The sequence below is a fragment of the Oryzias latipes genome, chromosome 24 (genome assembly GCF_053564925.1).
Source record: "Oryzias latipes strain Hd-rR chromosome 24, Olatipes_Hd-rR_3.1".
NCBI lineage: Eukaryota > Metazoa > Chordata > Actinopteri > Beloniformes > Adrianichthyidae > Oryzias > Oryzias latipes.
This window is the reverse complement of record NC_136260.1, coordinates 5,598,799-5,619,513: the sequence shown is the minus strand read 5'-3', so window position 1 is coordinate 5,619,513 and position 20,715 is coordinate 5,598,799. Positions and strand designations below refer to the sequence as shown.

The 20,715-nt window shown below is 42.6% G+C and overlaps 2 protein-coding genes across 3 annotated transcripts; one reads left to right on the top strand and one right to left on the bottom strand.

Annotated features, from left to right (window-relative positions):
* The first annotated feature begins 286 nt into the window (after positions 1-286).
* On the top strand, positions 287-4,325 carry smim8 (small integral membrane protein 8). Its single transcript, XM_004083900.5, has 2 exons — positions 287-3,125; positions 4,119-4,325. The coding sequence occupies exons 1-2, from the start codon at positions 2,997-2,999 to the stop codon at positions 4,272-4,274; spliced, it is 285 nt and encodes a 94-aa protein (XP_004083948.1). The 5' UTR covers positions 287-2,996; the 3' UTR covers positions 4,275-4,325.
* Positions 4,326-5,641: 1,316 nt separating this feature from the next.
* Positions 5,642-15,243, bottom strand: ddx51 (DEAD (Asp-Glu-Ala-Asp) box polypeptide 51). 2 transcript variants are annotated; one of them, XM_023953080.2, is made up of 16 exons: positions 14,892-15,243; positions 12,644-12,912; positions 11,695-11,813; positions 11,471-11,621; positions 11,253-11,398; positions 10,002-10,073; positions 9,827-9,933; positions 9,192-9,300; positions 8,987-9,120; positions 7,626-7,812; positions 7,446-7,561; positions 7,257-7,373; positions 6,301-6,402; positions 6,159-6,222; positions 5,948-6,082; positions 5,642-5,869 (listed from the first exon to the last, which is right to left on the bottom strand). In XM_023953080.2, the coding sequence occupies exons 1-16, from the start codon at positions 14,912-14,914 to the stop codon at positions 5,852-5,854; spliced, it is 1,869 nt and encodes a 622-aa protein (XP_023808848.1). In that variant the 5' UTR covers positions 14,915-15,243; the 3' UTR covers positions 5,642-5,851. The 2 variants fall into 2 exon arrangements, with proteins under 2 accessions (XP_023808848.1, XP_023808849.1); XM_023953081.2 differs by having other exon boundaries at positions 11,253-11,393; positions 14,892-15,230.
* Between the last annotated feature and the right edge of the window lie 5,472 nt (positions 15,244-20,715).

Genomic DNA, 20,715 nt, shown 5'->3' with positions numbered 1-20,715 from the left:
CCTTTGACTGCTCCAACTCCCTGAAATTAATTTTACAGAAGCTTTTCTCAGAAATCAAAAGGGAAAAAACATTTTGTGGTCATAAAATAGGGTGAAAGGCTAGATGTTTCCATAGTGGTGGAGAAAGTGGAACAGAACAGTTTTTGATGACAAAAATAAGCAATTAAATAACTATAACCAGTGGAGACCCAAACATGTACCGATTGAAAAGTCGTTTAAGAAGCAACTTCATTGTTGGACAGACGTTTTGGTAAAAGAAGTAGAAAGAAATCAGGTGTGTGGCCGTCGTCTGTCCACTAAATTGAAGGAGTAGTTTATTTATATAATTTGCTACGTAGAAACTCAATTATTTGCCTAAAGGTAATATCTGTGTTTAAAGACATCTAGCTACTGTACAGCTAGTTATTCTAACGATGTGTTTATGCTTTTATTTGTCTTTTTTTCCTTTGTTTTAACCTCTTGCATTTGGTTTCATTTTAGTTTTTTGTTTATATATTTGGACATTTCTAAAGCAGGAAATGCAGGTACTTGTGGTTAAAACATTTTATGGCACATAATCGGTCAGCGTGTCTCAGGTTAATAAAACATCGAACATCGCATAAAGAAGAAACAGAAAAAGTTATAGGACATAAAAATTAAATTAACCAGAGTGACTGTAACTTACAGAAAGATGTAAGAAATGTTGGCTTTAGGATGAGAGCTTCTGCAAAAAGCCGAAACACAAAACTCAATTTCTTCCATCAAAACGGGGAAAAAGGTTTACAGTGCATGACTTAAGACCTAGGAATGTAACATTTTGCAATGAGAATGACTGTTTATTAGATCAAAGGAATTACTGTGTACTTTACCAAAAAGGACATGTTACCATTTTAGGGTTTATATGATCACAGGCTTCTGTGTGGATAAAGTTGGTCAGCTTTGCCATAATTATTCTGGGGCCTGTTTCAGAAAGGAGGTTAAGTGTAAACTCTGAGTGCGTTAACCCTGAAATCAGGGAAACCCTGGGTTTTCCGTTTCAGAATGGGAGGTTTGTTAAACCAGAGAAAGCAGAGTAAGTCAAACCCGTTTCTGAAAGAGAGGTAACTTATACTCGGAGTCAGTGTCCATGGTTACTTATGCTGTGTTTTATCCTCTAAACTCAAAGTTTCTGCCGGTCCCCTCCCCTTTTTAAAGACGAAGCGGTATTTGTCGCTTTAACCTTCATTGCCCAAATTTCCGTCACACAGAGACGGTCTAAGTGACAAGAATGGCTTGTCCTTTTTTGGAGGACCCAATAGACGAGGAGGCTGCATTAATTCGTAGAGAATTACATTTACAAGGATTTTGAGAAGACTCTTTTTTTTCACTTTTAGCTGCTGCCATGTTCTTTTAATTCCTGCAGGATTGCATCTACATGAAAATGAAATCAGGGACATTGAATTAGATTAATGTAACAATTAGTTTTTGGAAACACAATTTGCTAGCACTGCTTACTTTCTTAATCCCATATAAACCTATACCACTTGATCAATACAAGGGTAGTGTTGCAGTGTGTGTGTGCTGAGCGGGGTGCGAGCCACGAGAGAGAAGGGTGGGGGGGCGATTGCAGGTGCAGATTGGGGGGGGGGGGGGTGAGCACGGAGCGGAGGTGTGGGCGTGGTATATATTGTGTGTTCGGAGGACGGACCACTGAGTTTAATAAAGAGAAGGTGTCATTCCCAGAATAACTGTTTTGGAGTCATTCTTTATCCGCTCTGGAGGTTGAGGGTTTCCAACGGGAAGTGAACCCCGAAGGAGAATTCCCTTCTGCCCTGAAGGAAATCTCCCCTGCGCTTCTGACCACGGTCGGAAAGACGAGAGAAAAGAAAGGAGAAGTCTTCGCGCAGCGAAAGGTTCAACAGTAGACAAAAGTTCACTTTGAAAAACACAATTGCATGTATTAATATTAAAATGACCAACGTTTGCAAGAGGGGAAGGTTAACAAAAAAGTCCTCTAAACATTACCGACGTTAAATGCATTTCCCCCCAGATTGGTTCTGTACACTATGCAGCATTTCATGCATTTACACCAGGAATAACACTTCAAAAGTACACCTAAATATCCCCATTTTTTATTTCACACCGTACGCTATTTAAAAAATTATTGCAGTCAATATTTTCTGACAATTATTTAAATGCAAACTTGCGCATTAACTTGAGCAGCTATGTTTTCCCACGCTAACTGTCTCTGTTTTGCAGATGCAGCAGTGTTGCTTTTCTTCTGGAATATGTGCTCATATTCACTGTAACTCTGCAGCAGCACGTCAAGTTCAGCTGGCAAAAAATACGCAGACCTCTTTTTTTCACGGTTGCCATGGTGACTCGTGATATCTGCGCTCCATTGATAATGGCTTCTTATAGTCGCGGTGCGGACGCTCACCTCCGAATCAGTCCACTCAGAGTTGATTGACCTAACTCGGATCAGCTTCTCTGAAACAGAAAACTCAGAGTTGTTAATCTCCCGATTGACCAACTCGGAGTTCAAGTTCAACCTCAGAGTTGGTTGAACCTCCTTTCTGAAACAGGCCCCTGAAGAACCACAGTTCCAAAACAGATGAGTGAGAATAACAGAATTTTACACACTGGAGTGTCGTCTTTATTCAGCAAAGGAGGAACACGAATGTCTTCCATGCCGTTTTGAGAGAGTACACATTTATCGAGGAACAGCGTCAGAAACAACAGTGTTGTTTTGGGGAGGCGGCTAAATACATTTTCTGTAATTTTCTTTTTCCCCCTATTTCAGTTATTGCTTTTTTTTCCTTTGGTCAATTTGTTCAAAATTGATACTCTGTATTGATTGTCAGTTTTGTTAATTTTTTTTAATGCTTGGTCACAATCATAATAGACAATGGAAAAATAAATAATTAAATCAATTAAATAGACATAAAGGAACTGACGTAAGATTTGCGCATGCGTGTTACCGATCATGTTTCCGGTACAAACCTAACAGCGACGGTCGGGTTTAGGGTTGGGCGAAAATGTCGGAAAAAGCGGCCAGTCAGGGACAGGAGAATCCCCAGGAGAAAGGTTTCCGGACCCCGGGGCTGAGGGGCGCCACGACCACCACGCTGTTCCGCGCCGTTAACCCCGAACTCTTCATAAAACCAGTGAGAAGCTCTTCATGCTGCTTTCAGTTTAGGCCTTTAGTTTGGTCGATCACGCCTTTCGGACTTTAGGGACGCACGAAGGACCAAAGAATCGGTAGTTTCAATGGAAACATACTTCTCACCAAAGAGCAGTAACTTATTGTGGAGGAAAAGGAAAAGTTACATCTTGTAACAGACAGACAAACCTGAAAAATCCGCTTTTATTGACCCTGTCACAAGTGAATGCTGTCATTTACGAGTGTTCCTAAACGTATCGTGACCGAGCTTGGAAGGCCTGTTTTGAAGCATCATGGCCGCAGTCTTTTTTAGATACATTTGGGTTTATCTAAACAGACTAAACGGTTTCATTCTTAGGTAACAATTAGGGGAAGTTTTTACTAACAAGTGGGATTTGTTGAAACTGAGCCCTAATTTTTACTTTTTTAAAACGATTTTAGTCTTTTCTGTAAAGTCTTTTAACATTAGAAAGTAGTAAAATTATAAACTCTTGTCTGTTTTCATAAAATAATTTTTTTATTACTTAGTTTTATTACTTTTGGTCTTTCTTTTTGGGTGTTAATGATTTGGATCCCACTTGTTCGTTGTTCCAGTTTTGTACTTTTGTGAGGTTGGAACTGCCAGATAGTTTGGGGTTTTAAGTGACTACATGTTCGAAGACTTAACTTTAATGCTTAATAAATAATATTAAGCGGAGGTGCAGGAATCCAAAATCTCCAGTTATTAGAAGAAAAGATCAATCAAAACGTCATACTTATTCGGCTCTGATAAAGCCTAAACTTACACACAATAAATGTTTTTGTGCAACTGAGTCTGGAGTAAATGTATCTGAGATAAATTACAATTTCAAGACAAAAGTCCTCCTGGTAAGTGGGCTTCAAGGAGCTTTTGTGCAAAAGGGTCATGCAGAAACTCCAGGAAAATCCCTCCTAGATTTAAGCCGACGCTGGCGTGAAGCCTCCTCTCCCACCTCTAAACTGCTGCTGTTGTCTACAGAACAAACCAGTGATGGTGATGGGACTGGTGGCCATAACTCTGTGTGTGGGTTACCTGGGCTACATGCACGCAACCAGAGAGAACGAGCAGCTCTACGAGGCCGTGGACAGCCAGGGAGAGAGATACATGAGGAGGAAGACCTCCAAGTGGGACTGAGGAAGACGGTTTCTGTGACGGCTGGACTGAAATAAAGAAAACATGACTGAGTTTTTTAGTTTCAATATTTCAGCTCAATGAGAGACAGAAAAAAAAACAATCAGCTTTTTAAACGAGCAGATGAGGGGATTTAAGACCTGTAACCCTCGTGCTATCCTATGGGGTCAAGATGACCATTGACGTGTTCTCCTTACCACGACAAAGGTGGAAGATTTCATGTAATCCATGGACACCAATGAAGATCACAAATCATTGAAGAAAAAAGGTTCAGAGCACTGTCTAGTGGGTCTAGATGACCCAAATCCCAATGTTAAAGTGCCTAGGATAGCACAAGGGTCACAGCTGATTTGAAGAGCAGGACCCTGTGATGACGATGAAAAATCTTTAGCCACTGCTCTGTCTGGTGTCAAACAAAAACTGAGACTTGCAGGAATCTCACCTCCTGCCCCGACCCTTCATGGAGGTCATCATAGCCCCCCCACTGTTTGGCCATCTCCAGCTGACTGCCACCATAAAGACTCGTTACGCTTCTCTTATTCAAAAAGCAGTGACTGAGAAAAACTGGACAGACAGTCAGAAATGTGTGGAACTCAGATGTAGTGTTTGGATGCTACAGTAAAAACGTAAAATTTTATGAATAGTTTTTTAAGGTTGGATTTATTTTGATATTTAAATTAAGATCTTGTAAATCTAAAGACTAAAGTATCCAAGGTAATACACTTCACATGATGTAGTTCTTTACATGGACTTTAGGTACCATTAAATACCTAGAAAACCCTGATGGCTTCAGTCTTAGACAATAATTATGTGATTTTGTTTAGAGCTAAATTGTTCTTTTTTATCTTTATTTTTCTCTGAGTTCACCCAGTTAGTAACTTCATAAAATTAATCTATGGACCAGTCTCTGTGCTCTCCTTCAGAATAAAGTAAATATGAAAAACAGAACAGGCTCCAGTAAGGAGCCTTGAGGAATGCCAAATGTAATTTTATTCTTAGATTCGCACAAGTCCTTTTCTACAAATCCAAGTCTGTGGTCTTTGTATTTAACTTCAAATCCCGCTTCAAGTCTTTGGTGACAAACCCAAGTCAAGTTATAACAACTATTTTGTTGTCATGACAAGAGTTGGCGTGTTTGTTTGAACAATGGTTTGAACTGCCCAGGAGATAGAACAGTAGAACAAAACCGTGTTATTCACAAGTCTCAAACTCCTAGTCCTTAAAGTTGAGTCTCAAGTCTCTGCTTGTCAGACTCAAGTCAGTATTGAGCACACATTCCCATTTTTATTTTTCAGCAGTTACAAACCAGAGGTAGCTCACAGCTCAGAAGTTCACAGGCTTTCAATTGAGATTAAATGCAACGTCACTGATCGGCTTCAAGTTTGTTTTTTTAATATTAACATGAGAAAACTGTAGAAACAAGTTGGTGGGATCGGGTCTAAGAAAAAGATCAAAGGGAATGTAATAATTTCTAAATATAGTTTAAAACTTCAGAAATGATGGAAAATGTAAAAAAAAAAAAAAGACCCAGATTAAATGCATCTTTATTAAAAATAAAACGTATTTTGGGTTGAATGATGTCATCTGGTCTTCTCTTTCTGTAAAAGACAGAAAATAAAACCATTTTTTAACCACATTACATTTGTTGACAAGCACACGGGGAGGCCGACGGTCACCTTGACGACACCAGCCAGCTCCTGCAGAGTTCCTTCGTAGCGCTCCTCCATGCTCTTCAGACTCTCCGGCTTCACTATCTGCTTCTGCAGTCCAGGACTTCCAGCCTCCTGCACCATCTGGAGAAACCTCTTCTCCTGAGAGAACAGGAAGAGAATGTGGCTTTAGCTCCCCGTCTTCAGAGTCCGTGTACCTTCAGTCTCCGTCACATACCTGCACTCTCAGCAGGAAAGTGAAGGCCAGGCCAGATTTCCCGGCTCTTGCTGTTCTTCCAACCCTGAATACGAACGACATGTAGACGTTTAGGCGTGACAACAGCAGCGGCGGCGGCGGCGGCGAAACGGGCTGAATGTACCTGTGAATGTACATCCTGATGAACTGTGGAGCGTCATAGTTCACCACACACTTGACCCCTGGGATGTCGATTCCTCTAGCAGCTGCATCTGTGCTGATGAGGCTTTGGAAGGGCAGAACACAGAGAAAGGATCAAAATCCAAGAAGCTGACCTTTAACCTTTTCTGTTCAAGTGAACGCTGCTATTATTAAACACCTTTGTTGCTTTTTAGCTTCAGATTTCAACATGAGTTCGCCTTTTTAGTGAAACTATTTAGAAATGATGTCTTATCCATCAGAATGTACTATTCTTTCAATCACCCCATTCGGACAGTGAGGACTAATGAACTCCAGAAAAGTTTGGAAAAAACAAAACTTTCTTTGACTCACGTTATTCATCTCATCTGAACTTCACATTTATCTTCTGGCGCCACCCAAAGTGACTTTTGCCTGATCTGGTTTGGTTTGCTGCTGATCAATTATTGAATTCCTTGATTTTCTTTGATTTGTTTGAGGCCTTCATGTAAACTCATTTTCAATGCAGAACAAGCCCTCATCATGAGATCTCCTACACCGTGCTGGACAGGTCTTTGACCAGAGCCCATTGGTGGGTTGAGGTTTGAAGACATTGTCTTCTTGTTGATATGTCTGATCATTTAAACATAAATGGGGGGAGGGGGAGCCATTAGACCCGCAGAAAATGGGAATTATGGGAATTAACACGTGGTTTTAAACTATTTTTCCTCTGCTGCTACACCAGAGAACCATTTCTTTCTTGCATTAATTGGATGGATTAATGGACACTATCTGTGTTGGGAATTTACTTTGTAGTACTTAAGGTGGACTGATTCAGTTTGTGTTTGTGTAAAAAAGAATTAAATAAATAGGTTTCAATCATTTAATCCATGTAACGTACAGTTTGTTGAGAGGCCGTTGTTTGAAGCAGGACTGTAAAAGAAACCAGCAGTAAATACTCACAGCTGGATCTTTCCCTGATCAAATTCCTTCAGCGTCCTCTTCCTCTCATTTGGGGAGAGCCGGGAGGAGAACTCAGCTGCCTGAACTCCACCGAAGAGCTGCACCAACAGATAAAGCCTGAGGAGAACACAGACATGAAGAACAGCTGCAGGAACCCCCAAGAAGACCTTCATTTGAGCTTCCTCCGACCTGTGGGCGGTCTCTCTAGAGTTGGTGAAGCACAGGATGGGATGAAGCTTCATTCGCAGGATGAAGTGGAGGATGAGAAGTGGCTTCTTGCTGAGGGTGCATGGCACATAGTACTCCTAAAAGCCGAAATCATCATAAAAAACAGATCCAAGCTCCTGACAGTCAGAGGTCTGGTCTTACCGTGAGCCCCTGAGGGAAGTCGAAGCGCTCCGGTTTGAGGGCGGTGGCGTCTGCCGGAGGGTCATTGCTGTGGGCGGAGCTGAAGAGTCGCGGCTGATGGAGTCCCAGCTGCTGCAGCTTCTCTGGGTTCTGAGTGAGCGTGGCGGAGAACAGCAGCTTCTGCAGCGGCATCTGAGGTGGAGAAAGACTGAGAGAGGAAGAAGCGTTCCAGACGCGGTCAACTCTCACACTGAAACACAAACGTCGATGCAAACACTTCACAGATTCAAGCTTCAATGTCGTTAAAGCAGAAATTTCCACTTTTATTCCTTGTTTATGCGCCTTGTAGTCTAGATACGCTGATGACACCCTGCTTCTCATATGTATTGTATGTGAAGGTCTCTGACACATCCCTCTTAGAATAAAGACCTTCAGAGTTTGGCTTTCTAACATACCTATACATAAAAACGAAATGTAGCCAGCTCCTCCCAGATAAACTGAGAGACGGGCGTTTTGATTCCTTTGTGTTGATGCCTCGATAACAGTTGGTCAACACTTTCTAATACTGCTGCTTATAATAATAAAAAAAGGATTATTTATATCAGGCTATAAATGAAACCTTTCTAGATAATGAAACTGATGTTTCATCTGGAATAAAACATGGGAAATGAACAAAAAGTACCAGAAATGAATGAGATTGCATTGACAGTATGAGTGTTGCAGGCATGTGTTTTTTTATTTAACTCTAGTAAACTGATCAGGTTTAACTTTATGTCACTGCAGAGACTGAAGTCTGTTCCGTTTATGTTTTTTGGGAATTCTTAAAGCTTCAAGTTTATAAATATGTTCAGAAGTTCTTTACACCATTCTACCTTTTTTTTGTTTGGACCATTGACTGTAAATGGGAACTGGACGGAGGGACCCCTCCTCTTGGCGATCCAAACAGGAAGTACTTGCTGAGTCCAAGACGCCAAAGCCCCATAGACTAGAAAGCTGTTACTCTGTCACTCCAATAGTCAGAATCATTATTCTTGATTACATCTTTTTAGTGAACCTAAACATTTCCAATCAGATGCCTCAACAAAAGTAGGTGGTCTCACAACCAACGTTCAACTGGTGGGGGTGTGGCTTTCCAAACGCTCACTCCTGATTGGAAAGTGTGGTTACCATAGAAATTGACCGGCTGGGACCAGTCACTGCTTAGTGCCATTGTCTTACTCCAGCATGGTGGTGTCCGTATCGTGAAAAAATGGCGACTGAATTGATTTGGTTGGTAGCCGGACGTGAACCATTTTCTATGGGTGACATCACACTCACCGGCTCCAGTTCTTAAGAAGAACCAGTGCTTTGGACGGTCAGGGCTCTGTGATGCTGTGACCCACCTCGCTGCTGTGATACATGCTGGTTCCGTCCTCCCCAGGAGCTTGGTGGTTTCTGGTCCGTAGACGGCCCTCGTCACCAGACTGAGCCAGGACTGGTGCATACTGTCGATCATCCTGTCCGCCTCGTCAATGATCTCACAGGGAAACCAGAAACCTTTCATTTCCCGCCTGCAGAAACTCTGTAACTTCACCCACAGGAACTTACAAGGAACCTGAGCTGCTGCAGACACAAGCCTGAGTTTTTGTTGATGTGATCGACCAGCCGACCCGGAGTGGCCACGATGATGTCTGCCGTGCTGCGCCGCACGCCGCCTCTGAAAGACCAGACATGGAAAGGTTTTCGTTGGAGGCGCTTTCCTCTGCAGAGAAGGTCAGGGGGTAGCAGTAAGGAGTCGAGGTACTGCATCATTAACCCTCCACCACCGTGCTAAATAGTTGGTTTTAAGCTAAGAGTTTGCTTTTGACAAAAACTGGGGATTTTTGTTCAAAAGAAATACATTCAAAGATAACAGATGTTTCCATGTGTAAAGGGAACATGCACGTGTGGAGTGAGCAGCAGAGTTTAACCACCAGAGTTTAAACAGCTCCTGCTGTCATTAACCCGTTTATAGAGATTCTGGATCTTTCAGGTGCAGAAAATCAAGCGGTGGATCGACAGAAGCATGAAGAGGAGGAGCCAGCCGCTATGAGGCTGTTCCGTGGGTACATTTACTTCAAACGAGCATCAATGGCAGCAAAAGCAGAGAAAGATCTTTAGCTAGGATATTCCTGAGCTCTTCAGCCAACAACAGAGATGGACCCCGTCACAGAGTCAAACCCCCTTTGGTTCAGTGTCCTGACCTGATCTCTGAGAGAGACGCCTGCTCTGCGGCGAAGGACTTCTGTCCGGCCAGCATCAACACTCTCAGAGGGGTTCCCTCAGCGTACGTCCCGAACACTTTGTAGACCTAAACACAACGCGGTCAGTTTAGCAGTGAACCTTCGGGTCTTCGTGGAGGGTTTCTGAGGCTCGGACCTGCTGGGCGAGTTCTTTGGTCGGCAACACGGCTAAAGCCCGGACTTCACACACCATCCGGGTCATCAGAACCTGACAGGAAACAAACATTCATAAAATTTCAACTTTATTTCACCCCCAAATAACCATTGTGGTTTATTTTGATTTTTCTCTCTATATGTCCAACTTTTTGTTGGTTCTGTACCTTCCACCCCTTCCTCTAAACACGTTTACTCTCTTTTTTCCTTCTGGTTCAGAACCGAGGAAGAAACTTCTTTTTAAGTCCCATTCCCATCATCTTGTAATCTATTTTCAAAGCGTTCTCAGGGCTCTTTTAAGTTCTGATTAGGATGATCGGCAGTAGTGCATTGGAAATTCCCCTCTGAGTGGTGGCCAGGACCATTGGGGCAGAGTAAGCCTGCCCACACTTCCCATCATCAACCCGCTAGCTTACAGCCCCTCACCACAACAAAAATGATGGTGAGTATTGGAGCAATCCGGCCGTACAGTTTAGATCCAGATTCCAGCTCAGATGAGGAAAACAAAGACGTTCATGGATCTATTGGTCTACTCGACACAAATTTCAATTACCAGAGCAGCATACCAAAATATGAGTTTTTATAGCAGATTTTTAAGATTTAATTTGGTTCTTAAAAGACCAGGACATTGCAACTTATCCCAGACAAATTCTACTACAGTTGGCAGATATTTTTTTCTCTTAACATGGAAAAAAACATCTTTTATTCTATATTTTCTAATAGGTTTGAGAAAGATTTTTTTCCCATGTTATCTGTTTGCTCAGCTACTCTACACCAAAAAATAAAGACTTAGTTGTTAATCTGTAATGATTTCTCTTTCAGTGGATGTTAAAGAGTTTTCCTGTTCGTTTATCGTTCACCTGTTACTCCACGCCAACTCCTGCTGCTCTGCAGAAACTATGTCCTAGAAAACCTCACAGGTATTTGGATTTTGGCTCAAATGTGCATAATGACAGCTAAAAGACCACAGGGAACGCTTTGACAATAGATCAATGGAAAATGAAATAGAAGCAGAACTACAAAGTGGAGGGTTCTCTTGTTCACTTCAAAATCAAACAGGTGAACTAAAAACACATGTTAACATTTATCTTTTTGTCTCTGACAGTCAGTGATTTAGAAAAAAAGAGGCTGCTTAACTGTAAAAAAAAGGTGACTTTTTTTGCTGCAGAGGAACAGAATTCTGATTTATTAAAGTTTTTTTTTAGTTAAAGTGAAGGAGGAGCTGGCAGCTCACCTGTATGACAGGTAGGACAAACGCCAGCGTTTTGCCGCTGCCTGTTGGCGCAGACACACAGATGTCTCTGGGCCTGAAGCCGCCTCTTCCCAGCAGGGATCCGTGCTGCGCGGCGTCCAGGATAGCCGGGATCACCTCTGCCTGCACTGATTCAGAACCGGAAGTGATTGGATGACCTGACAGGAACTTGACTGGATTGGGTCAAAGTCTACCCGCACCTGGAAAGAAGTGATGAACTCCGTTATCCTGCAGCTTTTTCTGGAGTTGAGGACAGAGTGGTGATTCAACACAAACAGGAAGTAAGTTGTTTTTGATGTCCCGGCAGATAGCATCAGGTTGGGCAAGCCACTGCGGCAGCACTCGGTGAACCTGTGAGCAGGAGGAAGAGTTAGAGCTGAAAGGAGCTCAACCCTCCCCAAAAAACTCCCCTGAAGACTAGAACCTTTGAAGAAGGTTTGTGCTCAAAGTCTCCCAGGACGGTGAACCCAGTGTGGGCGGGAGAGGACTCTTCTGGCTCTGCCGGCTTGTCCTCTGAGTCTGCAGCATCTTTGATGGGATCCTCTAAAATGTAAAGTAAGGAATGTTTGACAGTTCAAACTTGTTCATTCGTCTGTCCTTTTATGCAGGAGAAGTACAGGAGAAGTTGGGTTTTGCAGCAATTATTGCTAACTCTTTCTTTTACAGTACTTACAGTGTACTTAAGTGGTATTTACATGGTAGTTATTGTGTAACTACTGGGTACTTTCAAGGTATTTACATGGTACTTTTTATGGAATTTACTGGGTACTTGCAGGTTTTTTACATGGTACTTTTTTATGGGACTTACTGGGTACTTACATGGTACTTTTTGTGTCTACTCTGTACTTACATGGTACTTGCTGTGTATTTATGTGGTACTATTTGGTTCATACTTATGTGGTACACACTGGGTTTTTTTAATATACTTACTGGGTATTTACATGTTGTGCACTGAAAGTACCATGTACTAGAGTGGAAATAGGGCTGACTTTCTTTTACAGTCCAGTTTCAGTGTACTTAAGGGGTAGTTTCTGTGGTAAATTCACGGTAAATACCATGAAACATACGAGTGCAGACTTAAATTCAAGGTACTTTATTTGTACTTACCTTGTTCTTACATGTGGTAAGTACCACAAAAGACACCTTTGCACAACATGTAAATACCCAGTAAGTATATTATAAATAGACACAGACAACAAACCTGAGCTTCAGGGAAGCCAGTCTGCTCGCTCTTATCTTTTGATCAGTTCTGATTTATATGGAGACATGAGGAACAGAAGAATGTAAAGATACCTGCAGGGACCTCCTACTTATTTCATAACGTCTGGAGCTTTATACTGGGAAGAGTGCGGGGAAAACAAAGAGAAGCGTACCTGAAACATCTCTCTTCGTCCGTTTTTCTCCACCTTCCTTCCTCCTCAGTTCTACAGCCTCATTATGGTTTTCAGAATCATCTTCGTTAAACCCAACATCCTTAGATTTCCTCTTTTTAGGCTTCTTCTGCTCCGTCTGGTCTTCACGTTGGTGTTCTTCTCGCTCCTTCAGAGTCTGTCTCTGCTTCCATTCTGCTTTCTGCTGCAGCTTCTGCAGCAAAGCCTCAGACTGAGATTTGGAGGCTGGACGCTCATTGTCGCCGAGGTACCTGAAAACAGAACAATATAAATCGCATTATAAGATACGATGATAAAGAAATATTGTAGGGTAGAGTTTAAATGAAGGTTTCTAACAATATTAAGTCCTTTAGACATTTAAAGTGTTAGTATCCGTTGCTTAGTGGTGACTCTACATCATACAGGAGGTGGGAGATTATCTCCATCCTTCCTCCCACCTCCTCCTCTGAGTCAAGAGGAGTGGACTTTCCTGACCAGCTTCTCCAAATTCTTCCCACCTGCTGCCATAAAAGATGGCTGAGTCCTAACCGGTCTTTAGAAGAGGTCCCTGCACTCCAAAAGACCTCAGTCTCCTCAGCAGAAACAATCTGCTCTGTCCTTATTGATCCAGGTCATCAACAACCAGATGACTGACAGGAGATGTTTCACAGGAATCTCTGTGGATCATCATGTTTGCAATGAAAAAAACATGCCAGAAATTGCTACAGTATCAGGAGTGGCTAAATCAACAGTGTGGTCCATCCTGAGAAAGAAAGAAAGCACTGGTGAACTCAGCAACGCAAAAAGACCTGGACGTCCACGGAAGACAACAGTGGTGGATGATGGCAGAATCATTTCCACGATGAAGAGGAACCCGTTCACTACAGCCAACCAAGTGAACAACACTCTGCAGGAGGTAGGCGTATCAATATCCAAGCCTACCATCAAAAGAAGACTGCATGAAAGTAGATCCAGAGGCTACACTGCAAGATGCAAGCCACTCATAAGCCTCAAGAATAGGAAGGCTAGATTGGACTTTGCTAAAAAGCATCTAAAAAAGCCAGCACAGTTCTGGAAAAACATTCTTTGGACAGATGAAACCAAAATAAACTTCTACCAGAATGATGGCAAGAGAAAAGTATGGAGAAGGCGTGGAGAAGCTCCTGATCCAAAGCACACTACATCATCAGTAAAACACGGTGGAGGCAGTGTGATGGTCTGGGCGTGCATGGCTGCTAGTGGCACTGGGACACTAGTGTTATTGATGACGTGACACAGGACAGAAGCAGCCCAATGAATTCTGAGGTGTTCAGAGACAGACGGTCTGCACAGATGCAGGTGAATGCAGCCAAACTGATTGGACGGCATTTCATAATACAGATGGACAACGACCATCTGACTACGGAGGTAGCAGAGATGAAGATGTTGAGGTTCTCTTTGGACAAGGATGCAGAGGATCAGGAATGAATCCATCAGAGGAACAAAAAAAATTCTCATTTACTTAACAGAATTGACACTACGCAGCAAACTCTGACTTTGAATAAAACCAATTCTCCAATTTCTAGATCAGGGGTGGAAAAACTAGGGCCCTGTGGGCATATGTGGCCCGTCAAACTGGAATAATTATATTGATAATCCTTATTGTTTTATTTTCCCTGTAATTCAGGTGTGTCCCCGTGGTGTTGGAAGATTTGTTTTTCTGACATGCATGTATGTTTTCCTGGTCAGACAGTCATTTTATTGATGATTCCAACAGCCCATGAACGCAGCATTTCTCTAAATTTGCGTTTATTCCTGATGGACGTCAACCATCGGAGCAATAACAAAAGCCACAGTTTGAAAATAGAAACTCCAGAATTTTGTGTTTTAAAATTATATATATACATTTTCAATCAAAACTAAAGCATGTTTATATCCAGATTCCATGTTATTTCTTCCTCTAATGAGGTGGATTAAACACTCCACGATGAATCTGCTCGTGGGGACCTTTTTGGTAAATTTTGGAACGCTGTGGGGCCCACAATCAAAAAGTTTTCCACCCCTCTAGATCATAGTACTACCTGCTAAGTGCATAAAGTACATCTACACAACGTATCAACTCGTTTTAAAGAATAATTTCCGAGTAATCCGGTACTATAAACATAATCTTTGAACAAAACTTTGTCGACAAATTAAAATGAATCTGGTATTGGTGAGAAACGTGTTAGCGGCTAACAGAGGTGAGTAACCACCACGCGACAACGACACATACCTGTTAATGATAAAGAGAGACATTAATCACGACGTCACGAACGGGAGAAGCTTTGCAGTTTCCAGGTAGCCTTATTTATTATTTTTTTCTCTTTTATTGGCTGAATTTGTTAGTTTGTCCGTAAAGGCTACACTCTGCGGATGTGGATTTTTACGTCACTTCCGCTACAGAGGTTTACGGTCAGGGTATGTTTTCGAATATCAAAAAGCAACAATAACAAAATATTTATATTCATAAAAAAAAATTAACAATGAAAAATTTTACTTTAATTTCGAAAAAAAAGAAACGTTAAGGCTCAGGGCCGCGTAAACCAGCTAAGACTACAAATGGGCTACAAATGTTTTCTTCTTCTTCTGTTTTGTTTAATGGCAGTTCCCAAGATAAGAGGAAACAGCGCCACTTACTGACACTTTATTTACCCCACTAACAAAGCGGCTGTAAGGCAAGTCCTGAGAAGCCAGGTCAATGGGAAGAGCAAGAAACAGTTATGCACTTTAAGTTATCAGGGATACCCTGCAGGAATAATAGGATGGCCAAAGGAAGAGATACAGACCAAGGATGTTAAGACACGAAATCTCCTCACCATGCATGGAGGGTTCCATCCCAAATCCAGCATCCTGAGTTTTTATGCTAACCACAAGGATGGAGGCTGAGGACAAGTCTCTGGAAGTCTCTAAGGGTCTTTGGTCTCTCATTTTCTACCACTTTCGGAGGAGTTTCCCATTTTGACTTTGGGTTTCCAGTTCATATTCTGAACACATGTTCCTGGATATTATTCCAGCCATTTGATTTTGGCGCTCCATGAATGCTTTCCCTGCCAGCTTCTTACACCCTGCAGTTATGTGCTGGATTGTTTCAGGCGCTTCTTTGCACAGCCTACACCTTGGGTCTTGTCTGGTGTGGTAGATCTGAGCCTCTATCGCTCTGGTGCTCAGGGCTTGTTCCTGAGCTGCCAGGATGAGCGCTTCAGTGCTGTCCTGTAGGCCAGCCCTTTCTAGCCATTGATAGGTCTTCTTGATATCAGCCACTAGGGTTGTGCCGATGGACGATACCATCGTCCATCGTGATGGGTGACTGACCTCACGATGGAGAGGCACCATTGTGATGCCACGCCCCCGCCACGCTGCAAGTCGACACCATAAGACGTGATTACATGTGCAAAACATCTTGAGCGGATCAATGGTCGGATTAGAATTCAACCGTGTAAATGGGCCCAGAAAAATGTTTTCAGAATATAACAAACGTTCACATGGGGTCCACTTTTGGTCGGAATAAATCATTCACACATGCGCAGTAGTGTTTGAAATACCGGAAGAGGATGTGAGTTCCGCCGAGCGGCTATATACATAGATATGTCAGCTCGGTAATATACGAGACAATCTTCTAAACGTGCTTTTATTAATGTTATGTTAATTATGACGCGCCTGTTCGCTCATCATTTTCGTTTTAATCCCTGTGGTCAGTGCTTTTTCTGTTGAAGAACGGAGCTGGAAAGAAGCCCGTGTTAGCAGTATAATAACACGGGCTAACAATATGTAGCCTTTGATGAACATAAAATCCATGCGGGAAATTCTGCAATCTGCATCTCGGCTGCACGTAAATATGTGGGAAAAACGTCAGCCTTTATTTGTCAGGACACGACTGGAAGCACAAATCCACTTGATTTTTGGAACGGTTTCTAAGGACTGAGTGACATTTCTGCTTTGAAAAGCTCACACACCGCCCCAAAGCCGCTGTGTGTGCCGACGGTCCGAGCTCTGCTCGGACACACACTTTTAGACCCGGTTCTGAGTTCGGTAGCTCATTCACCTAGAGCTGCGGGACGGATCGCAGTCCCAAGTCTCCCACACATATCGCACATGTAACAAAGCATCCCCCCTTCCCCTCAAACACAAAGCTGTAAGTCCGCGCTCCACCTGTCCACTTGACTAGTTAAGTGCGGGAGCGGACTACTTTTTTTCTATTTTGTTTGTTGCTTTTTTTGTTAAAATCACTTCCCTCAGTTTATACTGGATCATCGCGGATGAGTCATTAGTTGGGAAATAAAATAAATAAAGTAATAAAGTAAAATAACGAATAATAATTATATAATAACGAAAACTTAAAAGTAGCCCCCCCCGACGATGTCATCGTCCATCCCGATGGTTTACTGCAAACATCGTCAACTGCCAATTTAAGGGACATCGCCCACACCTATCAGCCACTTCAGTTATGGTCCGGTGGTACATCCCATGCAGGGGTTTGTCCTCCCGTGAGGATCTGTCCTCCAGCACTGTATCCTCTGCTCTCCATTGCCTTAGACATTCACTAAGCACACTGTCAGTTGTGGCCTTAAGCTTCATGTATTCATGCATCTTAGATGGTTTACTCTGGATAGTGGCTTCTACGCTCACTAGTCCTCGGCCTCCTTCCTTGTGGCCGGCATACGGTCTCAGGGTGCTGGATTTGCATGGTGAGGAGCTTCTTGTCTTAACATCCATGGTCTGTATCTCCTCCTTTGGCCATCTTATTATTAATGCAGGGTATCTGATAACTGGAAGTTTGTAATTGTTTATTGCCCAGGTCTTGTTCTTGCCATTGAGCTGGCTTCTCAGGACATCCCTTACTTGTTGGAGGTATTTGGCTGTTGCAGCTTTCCTTGTTGCCTGTTCCAGGTTGTTAAATGCCTCTGGGATTCCAAGGTACTTGTAACTGTCCTCGATGTCTGCTATTGCTCCTTCTGGGAGAGAGCCCCCTCCTGTGTGGACTACCTTGCCTCTCTTTGTCACCATCCGGTTGCATTTCTTGGACCCAAATGACATCCCAATGTCAGTATTATAGATCCTGGTGGTGTGGATCAGGGAGTCAATGTCACGCTCACTCTTAGCATGTAACTTGATGTCATCCATGTAAAGGAGGTGACTGATGGTGGCCCCATTTGTGAGACGGTATCCATAGTCTTGTACTTTTGATTATTAAGTTAAGGGGGTTAAGACATATGCAGAACAGAAGTGGTGACAGAGCATCACCTTGGTATATCTCACATTTGATGGACACTTGTGCAAGTGGCTTACCATTGGCTTCAAGGGTGGTTTTTCCACAGCTTCATCAAGTTTCCTATGAAGCCTCTTAGAGTCCTGTTGATGTTGTACAGCTCCAAGCATTCAGTGATCCGTGTGTGTGGCATTGATTTTGATTTTTGATTTGAATTTTGATTTGAAATGGTTTATTTCAAGCAAATTAAGTAGAAATAATACACAACAGCAATATAAACATCAGTTATACATTCATACAGTAACTAATCAAACTTAGGATAATTAGACATATTAATAAATATTGCTTGAAAGGGAGTGGGAGGAAGCGAACTTATATAATCCCACCCCGATTATACTGTAACCATTTTATTACATGATTTATCAATATCCGGTTCCCAGTTTTTATCAGACAGAATTAAAAATCATAAGATATCGATAAAGCACATGACAAAGATGAATTACTTAAGTATTACGTCAAAAATAACTATTTTAGAAATCAACATGGCAAATGCAGATCAGTCATCTGCATTTGATTGAGTCAGATTGAGTCATAGGCTTTCTTGTAATCAATCCAGGCTGCACATAGGTTGGTGTGTCATCACCTGCAGTCGACCTGAGCGACTGTTCCGTCAACCAGGAGTTGGTGTTTGGCTCCTCTAGAATCTCTACCAATCCTCTTCTGTGCATTGCTCATGTATTGATCCATGTGCCTATTTATCTTGGTTGCAATGATGCCTGACATGGGCTTCCATGTTGTGGAGAGACAGGTTATTGGCTGGTAGTTGGATGGGACTGCACCCTTTGAGGGATCCTTCTGGATCAGGATCGTTCGCCCTTCCGTTAGCCAATCGGGGTGAGTCCCATCTCTAAGCAGCTGGTTCATTGTGCTGCCAGGCGCTCGTGGAGTGCAGTGAGTTTCTCTAGCCAGCAGGCAAGATCCGCCATTAGACATTGCTGTTATGTGCTGTCTCTTTCCTCCATATACTTTTCCAGTATTGTTCAGTTTTCAGCCTTACTTTTTTTACCTGCCACTGAGCGTACACTTTCGCAGGTTGAGTTGCGAAGAGCCTGTTTATTCGTCTGGCTTCATTGTCTCTTGTGTACCTCTTTAGGCAGCTGCTCAAGGCTAGGAGCCTTTGTTTGGCAGTTTCCAGTGCTTCAGGTATGGGCATCTGGCTGTATCTCTTAGGTACTTGCTCTCTCATTGTACCTCTTTGGGCCTCTGTCAGCTTAATTCAATTAAATTCAATTCAATTTTATTTGTATAGCCCAAAATCACAACAACAGTCGTCTCGATGGGCTTCGAAGTAAAACATGAAATCAAAAGGATCACGAATACAAAGAGTTCAATAGAAAAATACTAAAATGAACTAACAAACTGACTAAGCTATACTGGCTTACTCACATCCTTCCGAGTTGCCTTGATTTTGGCCTCTAACCGTTGCTTCCATGGTGGGTACTGTTTTCTTCCATGGTTGCTCTTATAGCCAAGCATTTCAAGGATCACCACTGTTGAAGTGTGAACCAGTCATTGGTTTCTGTGTTAGTTGTGGTAGGGATTGCCCTTAAAACTTTTTCACAGCTTCCAGGAGACTTTCAGGCAGTACATCACTTAACCGTTGTAGCTGGTGTCGGGGTTGCCTAGTGTTTATTCTAGACATGATCTTGTCTTTCAGGTCAGTTGCTGCCTCACTCTGCATAACAGTAGTTATAGGGGCTGTGTTCCCAAGTTCAGGTTGGGAATTTGGTATAGACTCCTCTCTGGCCTGGTGATCTGGCTCTCCCATTGTGTTGCAATTGTGTTGTATCGCTTCAATTTCAAGTAGTGATAGGAGTTGCCATTTGTGGATGTTAGAACATTGAGCTACTAGTTTTTTTGGCAGTTAGCCTTGATTGTGGGTTTCGAAGCATCCATTCATTCCACATTCTCTGCATGTATCCCCTCTGGGTGGGATTACTTGAGTAGTAGCATTCCTACAGAACCTTGTTCTCACATCTAGTCCATTTCCGTCTTGTTCCAGTGGCCCACTTTCCATCAGGGTGCTCTGGTCCCTCAGCACCTGACGCAGACCTTGTTTGGCCGGGCGACGTCTGAGCACGCATGACATGTGGTTCATTGTCTCATCGGTTATGAGGTAGGCAGTAGCGTAGAGGGTCTTGCCCAAGGACCCTAACTGGAGTCAGTCAGTCAGTCAGTCAGTCAGTCAGTCAGTCAGTCAGTCTGTCACAAATATTTTTTGCAGTTCTTTCACTGGTCATTTACCTGCCTTTTGTTTGTTGCAATGATGGATTGTATGCCTTTCACAAAGGATCTTCAATAGATTTTGTTTGTTCCCCTAGAACCTCTACTTTTGTGCATTGTTGATAGTGTGGCAGTACCTCCGCAGGTCCAAGCCACGACGGCAGAAACGAGAGTGAAGACAAGTGGACAAGCTCACGTGCTTTTATTGTTTGTTCAGCCAAACCAAAGCAGCGGGTCTGCAACCAAAAGAAGATTACAGACACAATACTGTCACACACAAATATACACGATGACATAATAATAATAATACATTTTATTTAAAAGTAAAACACAGTAAAGTCACAACGTGTTAAAAACAATCAATAAGTTGAAATCATTAATAAAATCAGATGGCAGAGGATGTAAAATTGTGATCTGGAAAAGTAAATTTTAACCGATAAGTTTTGAGTCTGGATTTTAAAAATGTTACGTAGGTCTGAAGGGAGAGAATACCAGAGTTGGGGAGCCGAGCGGCTGAAGGCATGGCTCCCCATGGTGACCATACGAGACGGAAACCTGAAGGAGAGAA